This window comes from Cyprinodon variegatus, unplaced genomic scaffold (genome assembly GCF_000732505.1).
Source record: "Cyprinodon variegatus isolate N-32 unplaced genomic scaffold, C_variegatus-1.0 Scaffold1030, whole genome shotgun sequence".
In the NCBI taxonomy this organism is placed as follows: domain Eukaryota; kingdom Metazoa; phylum Chordata; class Actinopteri; order Cyprinodontiformes; family Cyprinodontidae; genus Cyprinodon; species Cyprinodon variegatus.
The window spans coordinates 219,424-233,763 of NW_015151483.1; the positions used below are offsets into that span (position 1 = coordinate 219,424).

Consider the following 14,340-nt stretch of genomic DNA (forward strand, 5'->3'; position numbering starts at 1 on the left):
CAATCATCTATCTATCTACTGGGTCACCTTAGTTTGTTTGTTTTTTGTTTAGCATTCAACCACAGAATGTAAGTGAGCAAATAAACAGCAGAGCAGATATGATTTGTCAGCAAGTCTTTGCAACATGATTGGCTGAATGATTATCCTAAGTGTCTTTGATTAAATTTTATCACCTACAAAGACATCCAGTTCAGTCATGTTTAATTAATCAGCTCCTTTACACTTGAATGAAAAACTGATGATGCGTATTTCACGCATATTGATTAAATATTTGGAATAATCACAGCACCTGAGAGCAAATCGTAACATGACTGTTGGAGGAAGGTTTTTTTCTATATATGGAAGCAGAGCAGGAGCTGTATGAAAATCTTTGTTCTCAGATGTCGTGTTGAAGTACAATAAAGAAACAGACATTTTGCATTTAACAAAAACAGGCCTAAAGTAGATCACATGATTAACCTGATAGAGAGGAAGACAGGGCTTCCAAACTGCATGGAGGCAACAGCTGTCTAACTTCTAATAAAAAGTAATAAATAAAGATTGAAAAACTGTTTAAAAACTTTTTCCTAATCGTGTACACTTTTTGTTTCCTCTTCCTTTCTACAGCTAGTTGTCTAAAAGGTCTAGATCTAGTTTTATAAAAATTGCAAATTGAATTATTGCCTCATGCTGAATTTATATTGAACATTTCCACATTAATTATTATTATAAAGTCATTTAATATTTTTAGTTGTTTGAGTCGAAGGGGCCAACAAATGAAAATAAAAATGGGCCTTATCATAAAAAAATAAACATCTATAACCTTTTAACAACAGACATCAGTCAGACTTTGTCAAACATAAAGTAAACCTAAAAGTTGACTGTTAAAAAAACTTTTGACACTGAAAACTATCGTAAACAGTGTAATTTTTCTTTTTGTTGAACTGAAATTATTCAGTATTTTTTTCATATAGTTTCTTACTTTAATCAGCTGTTTCCACTTTGTTAGGTTTGTTTTATTACAAACTGCATTGACAGTGGTGGGAGGTTGCAGCTAGGATATTAAGTCTGTTTTAATAGACTCTGAATTCCTATTAAAGGCAGCATGGAAAATGTAAATGTTTTATCCCAACTTGTTATTTTTACTGTGGTCAAATCCCTTTTTTATGCTGTAAGTCACACTGTGTAAAGTACACTGTATGAATGTATGAATATATTGATCTTGGACTAAACCAATGCTCAGGCCACACCACAGCATTTTCCTATTGCCATTGGCTGTCTTCAGACCCACGCAGCATAAAAACACACATCTATGCATGACTTACGTAGTCATAAGGTTCGCCTGTTTGGATCCAGTTAAAATTTTTATTTACTCTGCATTCAGGCCCATGATGTGGCAGGTTTCGGATGAGATGAATAGAAAAACACTGTTAGTGGTAACTAATTCCCAACATCACCATCATCATCACCGCAAGCCGCAGAGTTTCTCTCCACTCCTGACTTCTACCCACTTTGGCTGCGAAGCTGTTCTCCTCCCTTGTGTACCGACAGTGGCTGTTTTCCCACATCCTACAAGGCCATTATTCAATGGTGATACAGCAAGGCGAGGATGATCATTCTGTAAACTGAATGAAAATAGAAGGTTTTTTTTTTTTTTTTTTTGGGCATGCTGCTAGTTTATCTGTCTTTATCAGTAAGCCAAGGAAAATGCAGAATCTTCACAGAATTTAGAAGAGACTGAAAAGTGGGGAATGGGCTTTTCTATAACCCATCAAAATATTGTGTGGAAATACTTTCATTTCAATGCTTTATTCCTTTTTTTGCTATTTAAAATTGTTTCTATCCTTCTATCTTTTCATCCATCTTGTTTCTTTTAGGTTACTTATTTAAAGCCGAACCTCTGTGAGATTATCTACCATCAATCATAGTGAACTTCCTTATTTGTCCTTTAAAAAAATATGAAGAGAAATAATAATAATGGAATTTTGAAACGAAAAACAGATGTAAGCTCCCTGCATGATGTCCAGTAAACCTTTTCATCGTTTGTACTGGATGACATATTTCAAAGAAGAATCATACAGATTAACATCTCAGAAGGAAAAACTGCCCTGGCAGATGAGCTATGATGTCTCTTTACAGCTTGCTATGTATTTGTCAGTCTGCATTAGTATACAGGTGTGGGCACACATTTGTTTGCTTAGTGGGAGACAGTATGAGAATATGCCAGATGGCTGCCTGGTTTTGGAGTAAAGCTATTATTTTTCAAAGCATAGTATTTTATCAGAGAAAATACGCTCACTGCACTGGCTGCTCCATTATTTATAGCTTCTCCACATTTATCTCATTTTTTCTAAAGTTGTTTGCTGTGCTTTCCGACCGCTCCTCTCCTACTCCCTCATTTTCAGTCCCTCTGTCTTTAGTTCTCTCCCATACTTCCCTCCACCCATGTGGAAAAGTTGTTGATTTTGGTAAAATCCCTAGAAGACACAGTCATCAAAGAGTGTTTAGGCCATCAAAAGATCTAATTTTGATGTTGTAGCAACTCTTTTTGATTGCACTACATTTAATGACCATAATTCTGTGGGCGATTGTGTTGTGTAAGCAGAGAACAGATGGCTCAGAGAGCGTATTTAACAACCAAATGACTTGTTTTTTACATGAAGAGCTGACAATGCACTTGAATTTTATGTGATTCTAGTTTTAGTCTTTTGCAGGTCTTTAACATTTCTTTTTTTCCCTCCCCTCTTTCCTTAGGCATCATTCACCAGATGAAGGGGGACTATGAGACTGCACTGAAGCTACATAAAACACACCTGGCCATTGCTCAGGAGCTGAATGACTATGCTGCCCAGGGCAGGGCGTATGGCAACATGGGCAATGCCTACAATGCTCTTGGAGCCTTTGACCAAGCAGTTCGTTATCACCGACAGGAGCTGCAAATCTCAATGGAGGTCAATGACCGTGCCTCCCAGGCCTCCACCCATGGCAACTTGGCTGTGGCATACCAAGCCCTTGGGGCTCATGACCGTGCTCTACAGCATTACCAGAATCACCTCAACATTGCTCGAGAGCTCCGAGATGTCCAGAGTGAAGCAAGGGCTCTTGGAAACCTGGGAAACTTCCACTGCTCTCGAGGAGAGTTTCCTCAAGCTGTGCCCTACTATGAGCAGTACCTCAGACTTTCCCCTGAACTCCAGGACATGGAGAGTGAAGGGAAAGTTTGCCACAATCTGGGATACGCTCACTACTGCCTGGGAAACTACCAAGATGCCGTCAAATACTATGAGCAGGATCTTGCTTTGGCCAAGGACCTTCATGACAAACTGAGCCAAGCCAAGGCTTATTGTAACCTTGGTTTGGCTTTTAAGGCCTTGGGAGACTTTACTAAGGCAGAGGAATGTCAGAAGTATCTTCTATCACTAGCACAGTCCCTGAACAATGCACAGGCTCGCTTTAGAGCTCTAGGGAACTTAGGAGACATATTCGTCTGTAAAAAAGACGTGACGGGGGCCATTCAGTTTTATGAGCAGCAACTGGCCTTAGCTCACCAGGTAAGATCAATATTTGATGCTCTGATGTAGTTTGCCTACAATGAGATGAGGTAGTATTTACAGTTTTTGTAAAGTCTTTCGTATTTATATATATCTTTCTTAAAACACCCAACAGCTGGCTGTAGTTTTGGCACAGAAGCAAAACGACATGTAATCTGAATTAAATTATCCATTTTAAAGGAAACAATAATTGCTTCCGACCTATGTAACATGACTTTAGTTAAGCATATACTTATTTTGTCACTTATTTCATAACCACATTCATTCATTTAACTAAATGTAACGGTGCTTATCGATTAACTCATTAACTGCCTGGTCAACTTCCATTTGGTTGACTAGGCAGTTTGAGGGTTATAGCAACCCATTTTTTACCGTCAATAGCTGCCTACAGCACCAAACAACCCCTCCCAGAGACTTCTGTCTTGCCAAAGCAGCACCCAAAAGTTTGCTTTCCATTTGTAATCTGTGTTGTTATTTAACCTGAATTATTTTACAGTATTTTTTGTGTTGTCACAACTCTTACAGTTTTTCCAAAAGATCACACACCATTTGTGGAGCTTAAATAGCACCACACATGACTGAATGATTTGAAAAGTGACTGACTGTGCAGCAGAGGAAATCTACTTACAAATCTACGTACAAAGCGGAGAATTAAAGGATGTCAAAATTTTAGGTTCTTTGTGCAAATTTCTTGTAAATCAAATGCATTACAATCTAATGCAGAGATGGGTAATCCAGGTTCAGTAAGTAAAATGCAGCCATTTGCATTTAAGTCCCACAGCTCATCGGTCTTTGGGGACAGGTGTTCGGCCACTTTTAGATGCATCTCTGCTTCAACACATCTGACTCATATATGAGCATGCTAGCAGAGCTCTGTGGTGCTTAACCCCATGCTATTGAGGTAGTTCAGCCATTTGATTCAGCTGTTTGAAGCAAAAGACAAATCTTGAAGTTGGAGGACTCTGGATTGAGGAGCTTGGATCTAGATTTGAGCTTGAGACCACTGGTTTAAAATCATCTGGAGAGCAGGGTTTTTTTTACTTTATGAAGCTGTGTTTACTGACCTCTGCCCAAATAACTTAAGTGCCAAAAGTATCAATATTTTATTTTAGCCCACAAAGATCTGGTGTTTATCTGCACAAACCTTCATATGTAATTCTTTAGCTCAATTTAGTTCTTATAAGAGGGAATGTGCTTTTGTGTCAGGGCCTAGAAAGACCCTAGAGCAGGAATCAAAACCACCATGCAGCTCCTTAGAATGAAATGTTATCTAGAATGTTGCGATGAAGACATGTTTCTCCTCTACTTTGATCACTTTAGAACATCCGCTGTATATATAGTTGGACAGAGGCCAACTGATGCAAAAAGAGATGCATATTGCTAAGATCTGTTGAACATGAGGCCTGTTTTTCAGTTTTGTCCTTCAGGAAGTCTGCCTGCAAAAGACATATCCAATATTGAGTGCAAAATTGTTAGATAATTTGGGAACATTGCAAACAATAACTGTCCTTTACTTTTATTATAGGTCAAGGAACGCAGAATGGAGGCCTGTGCATATGCTGCCCTTGGGGCAACCTACCGACTGGTGCAGAAGTATGACAAAGCTTTGGGCTACCACACCCAGGAACTTGAAGTATATCAAGAGCTCGGCGACATCTCAGGAGAGTGCAAAGCCCATGGCCACCTGGCAGCCGTGTACATGGCCCTGGGGAAGTATGCCATGGCCTTTAAGAGCTACGAGGAGCAGTTAGAGCTTGGACGCAGGTTGAAAGATCCCGTCGTGGAGGCACAGGTTTATGGAAACATGGGCATCACAAAAATGAATGTAGGGGTGATGGAGGAAGCTATCGGCTACCTGGAGCAGCAGCTAGCTACTTTGCAGCAGCTGAGTGGAAATGAAGCAGTAATGGACCGGGGCAGGGCCTATGGAAACCTTGGAGACTGCTATGAGGCTTTGGGAGACTTTGAGGAAGCCATCAAATATTATGATCAGTACTTGTCAGTGGCACAGAGCCTTAATCGCATGCAGGACCAAGAGAAAGCCTACAGAGGCCTGGGTAATGGGCACAGGTAAGTCCAGGAAACCATTTTCAATTTTTTTCAAATGTTTATGTAGCTATAACTCAGGTTTTACGAGGAAACCAAGTACTTTTAATTCAATTTATCTCTTTATATGCACATTGTCAAGACCAGAAATAGTTAGAAACGACTTTGATAAGAAGTGCTTGGATGTGGATCTGGTATGAGCTGCGTCAGCAGAAACCTACTGATGCTGGTATTAAATATATGCAAAGAGGTTTGGTGAGCAGATGTCTCTGAATAGGGAAAGCTCTGCTATTTCAAAACAAGTTCCTGCATATTATGTCTGGTTTCTGCACAAATGATAGAAACATGGGAGGCTACACAGCAAAAAGAAAAACACAAACAGCTTTTCTCCCAAAAGCCTCATTTCAGAGGTGATTTTCTTCTTATTGTGCTGCATGAGCTTGGCACTGCAGCAGTCACACACACAGCTGTATTTGCCATGCATGAGTTCAGAAGGGAATAATAGACATCACATGCAAACCCTTCTCATCTTTCCGCAGCTCTCAGTCAAGCAGATATGTTATCACACAATGTTAATTAAGCTGAAGGCTTTTCTTCTTGTAATGCTTCATTTTAACTGCCTTCCAGCAACCAAGAGTGCGTTTGAGAGACTGAATAAAGTATTTTTGAATACAGTAAAGATAAATAAAAAATGTTGAGGAAATGAATGCCCTATAAGATATTACCGGAAATAATGTCTTGTTAAAAGATTCACCAGTTTGTTTTTTTTGTAAAGCTTTGACCATTTTTGTACCAGCTGGAGCCACTTCTGCTTTCTTTTTAAACATTAACTAACAGCATTCAGATTGTTATTCATATCATTTCTGTCATACATGGTTGCTAATTATCTAGAGGCCACTTCACTCTGTCAGTGTTAGAAAACGGTCACCCTTATGGCTGCTGTAGGTATTGGTTAAAAATGTCAAGAATTGATTAGATTCCGATTCTCAATATTTAGAATACTTTTTTTTATCTGTTCTGATTTCAAATTAGATTTGTGGTTTTAAAAATATATATTTTTAGCCATTACCAGAATTACATGATTGTTTAGTTATGTAAAATATTGATGCTTGTATTATATAAACATTCTAAAAACATATTATTGACATAATTGTAGTCAATGGTGGCTGAAAGAAAAGTGGATAATTCATAAAAAAAAAAAAAAAAAACTGTTGGATATATAGAAATATAAAATCCCTTTATTGTCCCACAATGCGGAAATTCTGGATTTATATATGAATCAATCTCTATGATTTCATATAAGAATCAATTCCTGACACAGCTCTTGTCACCCTAAAACAAATGTAGCTGTCTTTGTTTAAACAAAGATTCTAATGCATTTTTTGGTATCTTACATTACAGGATACTAAGAATGGCGTCTTTAATGTCACTCAGGGTTCATTTTTATTCTGATTCTTAATGGTCAATTAGATTTATTTTCAGGAATTAGATTTTTTTTTCCGTGTGCATGTTCCCACTGCTTTCAAAAAGTTTTCTATATCTGACATCAGTGTGAACTGTGGCTCCAAACTGACCTGCATGTGCATAAGAACAATAGGAGCATATTCCCCAGCAGGACTACAGTAAACAGAGCGAAATAGGTGTTATGGTTTAAGTGCACCACATAAGCCATTTATTGTGTCAGCGGGTGCTGTTTGGAAAACACACGACTAAAAGGGCAGTGAAAATCTTTATTGTGGCATTTCAGGGAGATGACTGCCATTTTAGCACAATGCACTGTTTGGATGTGGAGATGCAGTCAGCAGCTGTGGGGCAGGAATTTTAACAACTTCATAAAGACCGAGTTTATTACGAATTTTAACATGTTGAGGACAATTTTTGAAAGTATACGTCAGCGCCTCTCTTCTCGAACTCTAAAGGCAGAAGATTAGACAGTAGCAGATGATCACATGCCTGTAAGTCCTCTGTTTGTATGGTTGTATATTTTACAATACAAACAATGTTCTACATCCAGACTGTTCCTAAAAGCCTTTCAATGGGGCTTAAATAAGGTTTTAACTGTTTATTAACAAGCTCCTAGGTCTCACTCTTTCTCCACTGTACAGTACTCTCAGTGCTCATGTCTGTTTTGCTAACTGCTACTGTTTTCTCCTGGGTGGTGCACAGTATTGGGGAATGCAAATGTGGCTCCAATATGACTCAAAAAAGTCAGATATTGACCACATTTAAGTGTTTCAACTCAAAAGCCTCACTTGATAACTTGACTCCAAGAATATCAGAATTGCCTTAGTGGGATCAGGGCCTAAGATTTTATAGTGTGAATTTGATTATCCTTAAGAAGAAAGATTCTTATGTTAAATGTAAGGTTTAGATTCCAACATTCAGCTGATTATAATTTTCCATGGTAGACAGACAAATGCTCAATGATCAGAAAAGCAATAACAATTTTACTACTACTATATTCAATTTATATTAGCCTTCCTGTTGAGCAGTTAAATTCTTGCTCTCTCTCCCGCAGCCTAAATGAATCTCAGGCATGTCTTGGTTGCCATTGATACAAAACATACACTCCTGATCAAAATCTTAAGACCTGTCAAAAAATTGCAAGAATTTGCATTTTGCACTATTGGATCTTAAGAAGGTTCAAAGTAGAGCTTCACAATGTTAAAGGAATAAGAAAAATGGACATCAGTTCCAGACAGTGGATGCCCTTCGTGAAGCCATCTTCAACACTTGCCTAGTGTTGCCTAGCCTCCTGGAAACACTGGCATCAAGCATGCCTAAATGATTGTTTGAAGTCATCAACAAGAATGGTGGAGCTACTTGTTGATGACTTGGAGTCCTTTTTTTGACACTTTGATTTCTATTTTGGAGGGTTTTCGGGGTTTTTTGAGCTATGGTCTTAAACTTTTGATCAGCTGAAAAAAATCATGTTTGAGTGTAAATGCAGTTTTCAATTAATTCCCCGCTCAAAGGTTTTTGTCTATTATGCTGATTTCTTCTTTTAACATTGTGAAGCTCTACTTAGAACCTTCTTTAGATCCAATAGTGCAAAATGCCAATTCTTGCAATTTTTTGACGGGTCTTAAGATTTTGATCTAAAATCTAACTAATCTAACTTCTGGGCTTTCTCAAATAATAGTTTTCTACACTGAAGAGTGTTGTTGTTTCCACAAACTAGTTGCACTGAGTACCTGTGCATTCCCTGGTTTAATAGTTGGATTTCTAAATGGTCAGCTGGCCAGATGATAAAGCTGAATCCACAGATTTTGTTTACTGGAGAATTTCTCAATTTTTCTCCAGTCATTTAAAACCTTAACTTCTTAATATAAAGACTCAATAAAACATGTCTGATGATTTGTGTAACCAATTTTTGCTATTTTTTGTTCTTCATCGTACTCATGCTGGCTGTCTGCTTTCATTCCTAGGGCAATGGGCAATCTACAGCAGTCGCTGGTGTGTTTCGAAAAACGACTAGTTGTGGCACATGAATTGGGGGAGTGTGGAGGCAAGGCCCAGGCCTACGGCGAGCTAGGCGCGCTCCACAGCCAATTAGGCAACTACGAGCAGGCCATTTCCTGCCTGGAACGTCAGCTGGCCATCGCACGTGAAACCCAGGACAGACTCCTGGAGGGTGATGCCAGCTGCGGCTTGGGGGCAGTGTACCAATCCATGGGAGAGTATGAAACGGCCCTGCGATGCCACCAAAGCGACCTGGAGATTGCAGAAGAAGCAGGCAGTACCACACGTCAGGCCCGGGCCTATGGCAACTTGGGCCTTACCTATGAGTCACTCGGCAATTATGAGCGAGCAGTGGTTTTCCAAGAACAGCACCTAAGTGTGGCGGCTCAGACTAATGACCTGGCTGCCAAGACACTGGCCTATGGGAGCCTGGGGCGAACACATCATGCACTGCAGAACTACTCACAAGCTGTCATGTACCTGCAGGAAGGTAAGTGAGCAAAAGGGGAGCATGGGAGATGGTTTCCTTTGTCGCTTGAGCTTATAGGCTTAGAGGTTGTGAATTCATGAATATAAAATCCTGAGCCTATTTATTGTTAAGCCTTTGCAACTCTTTTATTAGGATGTGCCCGTGTTTGGGTGTTTGTGCACGCTTGAGTGCATGTGTGTTTTGTGCTTTTGTACTTAAGCGATATACGTACACAGGAGGATTTTGAGTGCGCTTCATGCATCTGTGTTTGTCTTCAGAGGTACATGGGTATAGCATTTGAGTAGGTCTGTCTGTACAAACCTATCGAAATGTTCTCAAAGTATTTCAGCTATTTACTGCCCTGTTTTCCTCACAGTTTCATATCTTCCTTCTCAGAGCTGCCAAAAGATCATTTTCACACACCGGCTGTCAGACTCCTGCCTCTTATGGTTCATTTTCCCCTTATATGTTAGTGAGGAAAAGAAACCTGCAGCATGACCTTTTAAAATGTTATTTTAGTGACAGTGCATAAAGTTCTTGTTCTGAAGGTTTGCAGGAATGCTGTGTATGTCCACACTAGACTTTTAGGGTGTGAGAATTCAACTTACATTTTCAGAATGATCTATTTGCAGTGCCCAAATAATGAAGTTCATAATTACAAAAATCTAAAACTACACATGGTTTTTCTTACTATTGAGTAGATGCTAAACTCAGGAGAATTTTTTTAATTCTGTGGAGATGCTGGAATTTATGATTTATAATGAAAATTACTGTGGAGAGGAAATTGGCAGTGTAAATTTGTGGTTACTTTATTTTCTATACAGCTAAAAAATCACTTCTTTTCTGGCATGCCATTGAAATGCTGTTGGCTGAACAAACACTCCAAAACTTTTTTTTTTTTTATTAAACCTCTAGGGCTTGATACCTGAGACCAGTCTATGCCTAGGCCACATGAAGATATTTATGGGCTTTAAATTCAAGCACATCTCTTAGACCTTAACATTTGGTTAAACCCAAGAGCACTGGAGCCGCTCTGAAAACAAGATTTCTGCTTTTAAATCTACAGAAAGAAAATAATGCAGAGGGACAAACACCTTCCATCTTTCCACCGTCTTCTCTAAGAGTTAGGTGGGTTTTCTGTGGCCCACACACTCACTGCAGGCCTTCTTGCTGAGCTTTAATGGAAACAAAGAAGACAGGCCATTCTGTCTCCACCCAGTCCCAGTGTTGTCCCCCCACGCCGTCCTTGTATTTTTTTTCCTCATTCTGGCTTTGAACAAGAACAGCGCCTTCACTATCCTTGACAGCCAATTATTCCTGGCCAACCTATCCAAGCTGAAAAGTTGCCTTATTTTTTCTCTCTCAGTTACTATTGCTTTTTTTTCTTCTTTTTTTCAATTTTTATGCTTGTTTATGTGTTTTAGAGAAGAACACGAGAGGAGCTTCTCGTAACTACTGAAGCTACAGCTGAAATTACTTGACCTTCAAACCGCCGTGTGTTTGTGTATGCTTGATGGCGATTCTGTGTCGGGCAGAATCCCATAATGACTAGCCTTCAGTAGGCCACACAACATTATATAGAAAACTGCCAAGGAGATAATACAGCTTCTCTTGTAGTTTTCTTGTAATGACAAATTATGTTAAAGAGTTTTTTTTTTAACACCAAGATGAATTTAGCTTTTAACAAGATCAATACTGTCATTAAAGCAGTGCGGTCCTTGTGCCAACTATTGGCTGTTTTACAGTTTCCTCATGGTTGGTTTATTGAATAACTAACAAAATGTATGTATATTCAGTCATTAACCATGAATAAAACTACTTCATTAGAAACAGACTCATCTAAAACTTAAATTCTATTTAAATATGCATTCTTTTTTGTTTTTTTAGCAGAAATAAGTTGAATCTTAGAGTCTAAATGGTCTGCATTGTCAGAGAGGTTAACATTAGAGAAGGGATACTCCAAAATTCTTCATGTTGCTGAAAGCATCCATAGGTATAGGGTGATTGTTTAAATGTTCTAAGTGGAACGCAGACCTGACAAAACTTAAACCACCTGACAAAACAAGCTTATATCTAATGTCAGGTTCTACCTTTAATCAAGGATCTTGGGTTTTATTAACCTGACTCCGCCAGATGGATTTGCTGGATTTGCTCCGCATATCCATCTGGAAACTTTCCGTTGAAGTAATTTTGGGAAGGGGCGAAAATACTGGTTAGCTGATTGGCCTATGTTGGTGATAGACGGGCCAAATAAACCAATCAGATCAACGAAGCATATGACGTACTAACAGAGCGACGACGAAAACACAACCACAAGCCAGGCACAAGCCAATTGATAGATCAAACTCTTGCCGAAACCAGTCGGGAGAAGAGCAAAAACATCTTTTCCTCTGAGAAAAGCCTCCAGAGCAGTGTTTTGCTCTTCTTTCAGTGAAGAAATACTCTGTAATTCAGATAAAACTTGCTCGATAGCCCGTTAACGCTAGTTTCATCGGCTGAAGCCACCATGTTCTTTAGACTGAACTGTCGCGCTTCTTGTTGCGTCACACCTCAACCCTCCTCAAAGCCAACGCTGATTGGACGTTTGTTTGGTGAACTGCTCGAAATTTTCTTTAACGGAGAGTCTGCAGACTGATCTGCGAGTAAAACCTTGAAAGCTGGTGAGATCAGGATGGTCTCATGAGGCTAGTGTTTTATGAAATATTTAACAACTAATCAGAGCCTTCATATCTATTTGGTGAAGTCATTTTCTTAGCTTTTTATTGTTTTCAACAAATGGAAAGCATCAGAAATCATCAAGGAAAAGGTGCTAGACAACATATGGATGCTACTATTATAACATTTCCATAGATCCCCATTCTATTTATCTTTTTAATAAAGCATTTTATTGTTGACAGTCTTAAATAGGGCCTACCCTGAAAAAGAAGTTGCTAATCTCAGTCTTGTCTCTGGGGGTTAAATGAAGGTAAAACTTATCATGTTCAAAAATTTAGTTCAGTGCCCAGTTGAGGCATTTCATCAATGGCTGCTATGTGTATCAAACAGTGTGAATATAGTAGAAATAAAGTTCATAAAAATGGCTGATGCCTTATAGCAGGCAGATTTTTGTGACTGATATTTCAATGATTATTTTTAGGCTGTAGTGGCCTTTATTTTGTTATTTTTTAAGATATAGAGATAGAAAAGTGGGTCGCAAGAGAGGGGACCGACATTGGGCAAAGGTCAGCAGGACTGGGACTCAAATCTGCGACAGCTGGTATATAGGTGATGTGCTCTACCTCCACACCACAGCAGCAACCATGTGACTGATATTTCATCCATTTATGAACCGTACTGCTCCTTTTTTATTAATAATGCAGCAAATTGTACAAACAGACAATGCATCCTGACCAGAAGGTTCTATGTCTAAAGTTAGCATCTATGGAATTTTAATACAGTCAGGACAGGTCAGAAACAAGAAGCATTGCATTTGATACTTTGAGGGAAGAAGAGGTTTGGACATAACACATTAAATTTCAATGAGAACTTTATCCGCTTGATGGTTACACTCAGTTTTAAATCAATACTGCTTTGGGCTTTCGCTGCAGCCAGGAAATATTCCATTAATAGAGAGAAAAATTTGAAGAGTAGCAACTTATCCTCCCCTAACATCATAAAAGTACCTAGAGAAAGACCTTTTTACAAACAGAGTATCTAACTGAACATGTAGCCTTGTGCAGAAAAAAAATACAAGCTCCCTACAACTCAAAACTGCTAAAAAATGTTATTAAAAATTTGGTTCCCATGTTTTTTTATGCCCCTATTTTTTATTTCCAACCTGTAAAAGCTGGGAATTAATAACAAGGTCTTTCTGAAAACTTTCAGAAACTTTTTTTTTTCCAGGTTTCTCAAACATAAGGTCATTACCATGGATTTCTGCACTGCATTCCTCAAACCCTCTACTTCTTTAAAAAAAAATAAAGATTACTGCTTAAACAACTGAACAAAAAATTGCCCCTAGTTTACACTTCTCTATTTGATCACACCAATAAAATACTGATGTTTATAAATCTCTTTGCAAAAGTAGGACTCCTGACACTTGATCACATTTGTGTTTTATCTGGTAATTTATTTGTGAGACTAAAAAAGGGGAGAGAGTAAAGAACCGTAAGCTGGAATATGAGATAATGATGACTGGTTTTTAGATATTTTGTCAAAAAGGATGTAGTCCCGTTACTCTTAAACTCACACATAACATACTGTGCAACTCATTGCCTGTTGGGTTCACCTTGTTAGTAGATATGGTGGTACCAGCTTTTGTCAGTAGATGGGGAAAATCTATGGGCATTCCAACATCAGCATGAAGACCAAGGCTGATAAGACAGTTGAGGGATGTGAAAGGGAGTTCAGAAGGATTTGGTATATATATATATATATATATATATATATATATATATATATATATATATATATATATATATATACACACCGGCCACTTTATTAGGTACCCCATGCAAGTAACGGCTTGGACCCCCTTTTGCCTTCAGAACTGCCTGAATTCTTCATGACATAGATTCAACAAGGTGCTGGAAGCATTCCTCAGGGAGTTTGGTCCATATTGACATGATGGCATCACACAGTTGCCGCAGATTTGTCGACTGCACATCCATGATGCAAATCACCCGTTCCATGACATCCCAAAGATGCTCTATTGGATTGAGATCTGGTGACTGTGGAGGCCATTTGAGTACAGTGAACTCATTGTCATGTTCAAGAAACCAGTCTGAGATGATTCCAGCTTTATGACATGGCGCATTATCCTGCTGAAAGTAGCCATCAGAAGTTGGGTACATT

The 14,340-nt window shown here is 38.8% G+C and overlaps 1 protein-coding gene across 1 annotated transcript in view; it reads left to right on the forward strand.

Annotated features, from left to right (window-relative positions):
* LOC107100936 (tetratricopeptide repeat protein 28-like) overlaps nt 1–14,340 on the forward strand; it is a 199,990-nt gene that overhangs the window by 145,754 nt on the left and 39,896 nt on the right. The window contains exons 6-8 of the mRNA XM_015399630.1: nt 2,734–3,530; nt 5,056–5,600; nt 9,005–9,528. Coding sequence (XP_015255116.1) covers nt 2,734–3,530; nt 5,056–5,600; nt 9,005–9,528 — 1,866 coding nt within the window. The remainder of the gene's footprint in view (nt 1–2,733; nt 3,531–5,055; nt 5,601–9,004; nt 9,529–14,340) is intronic.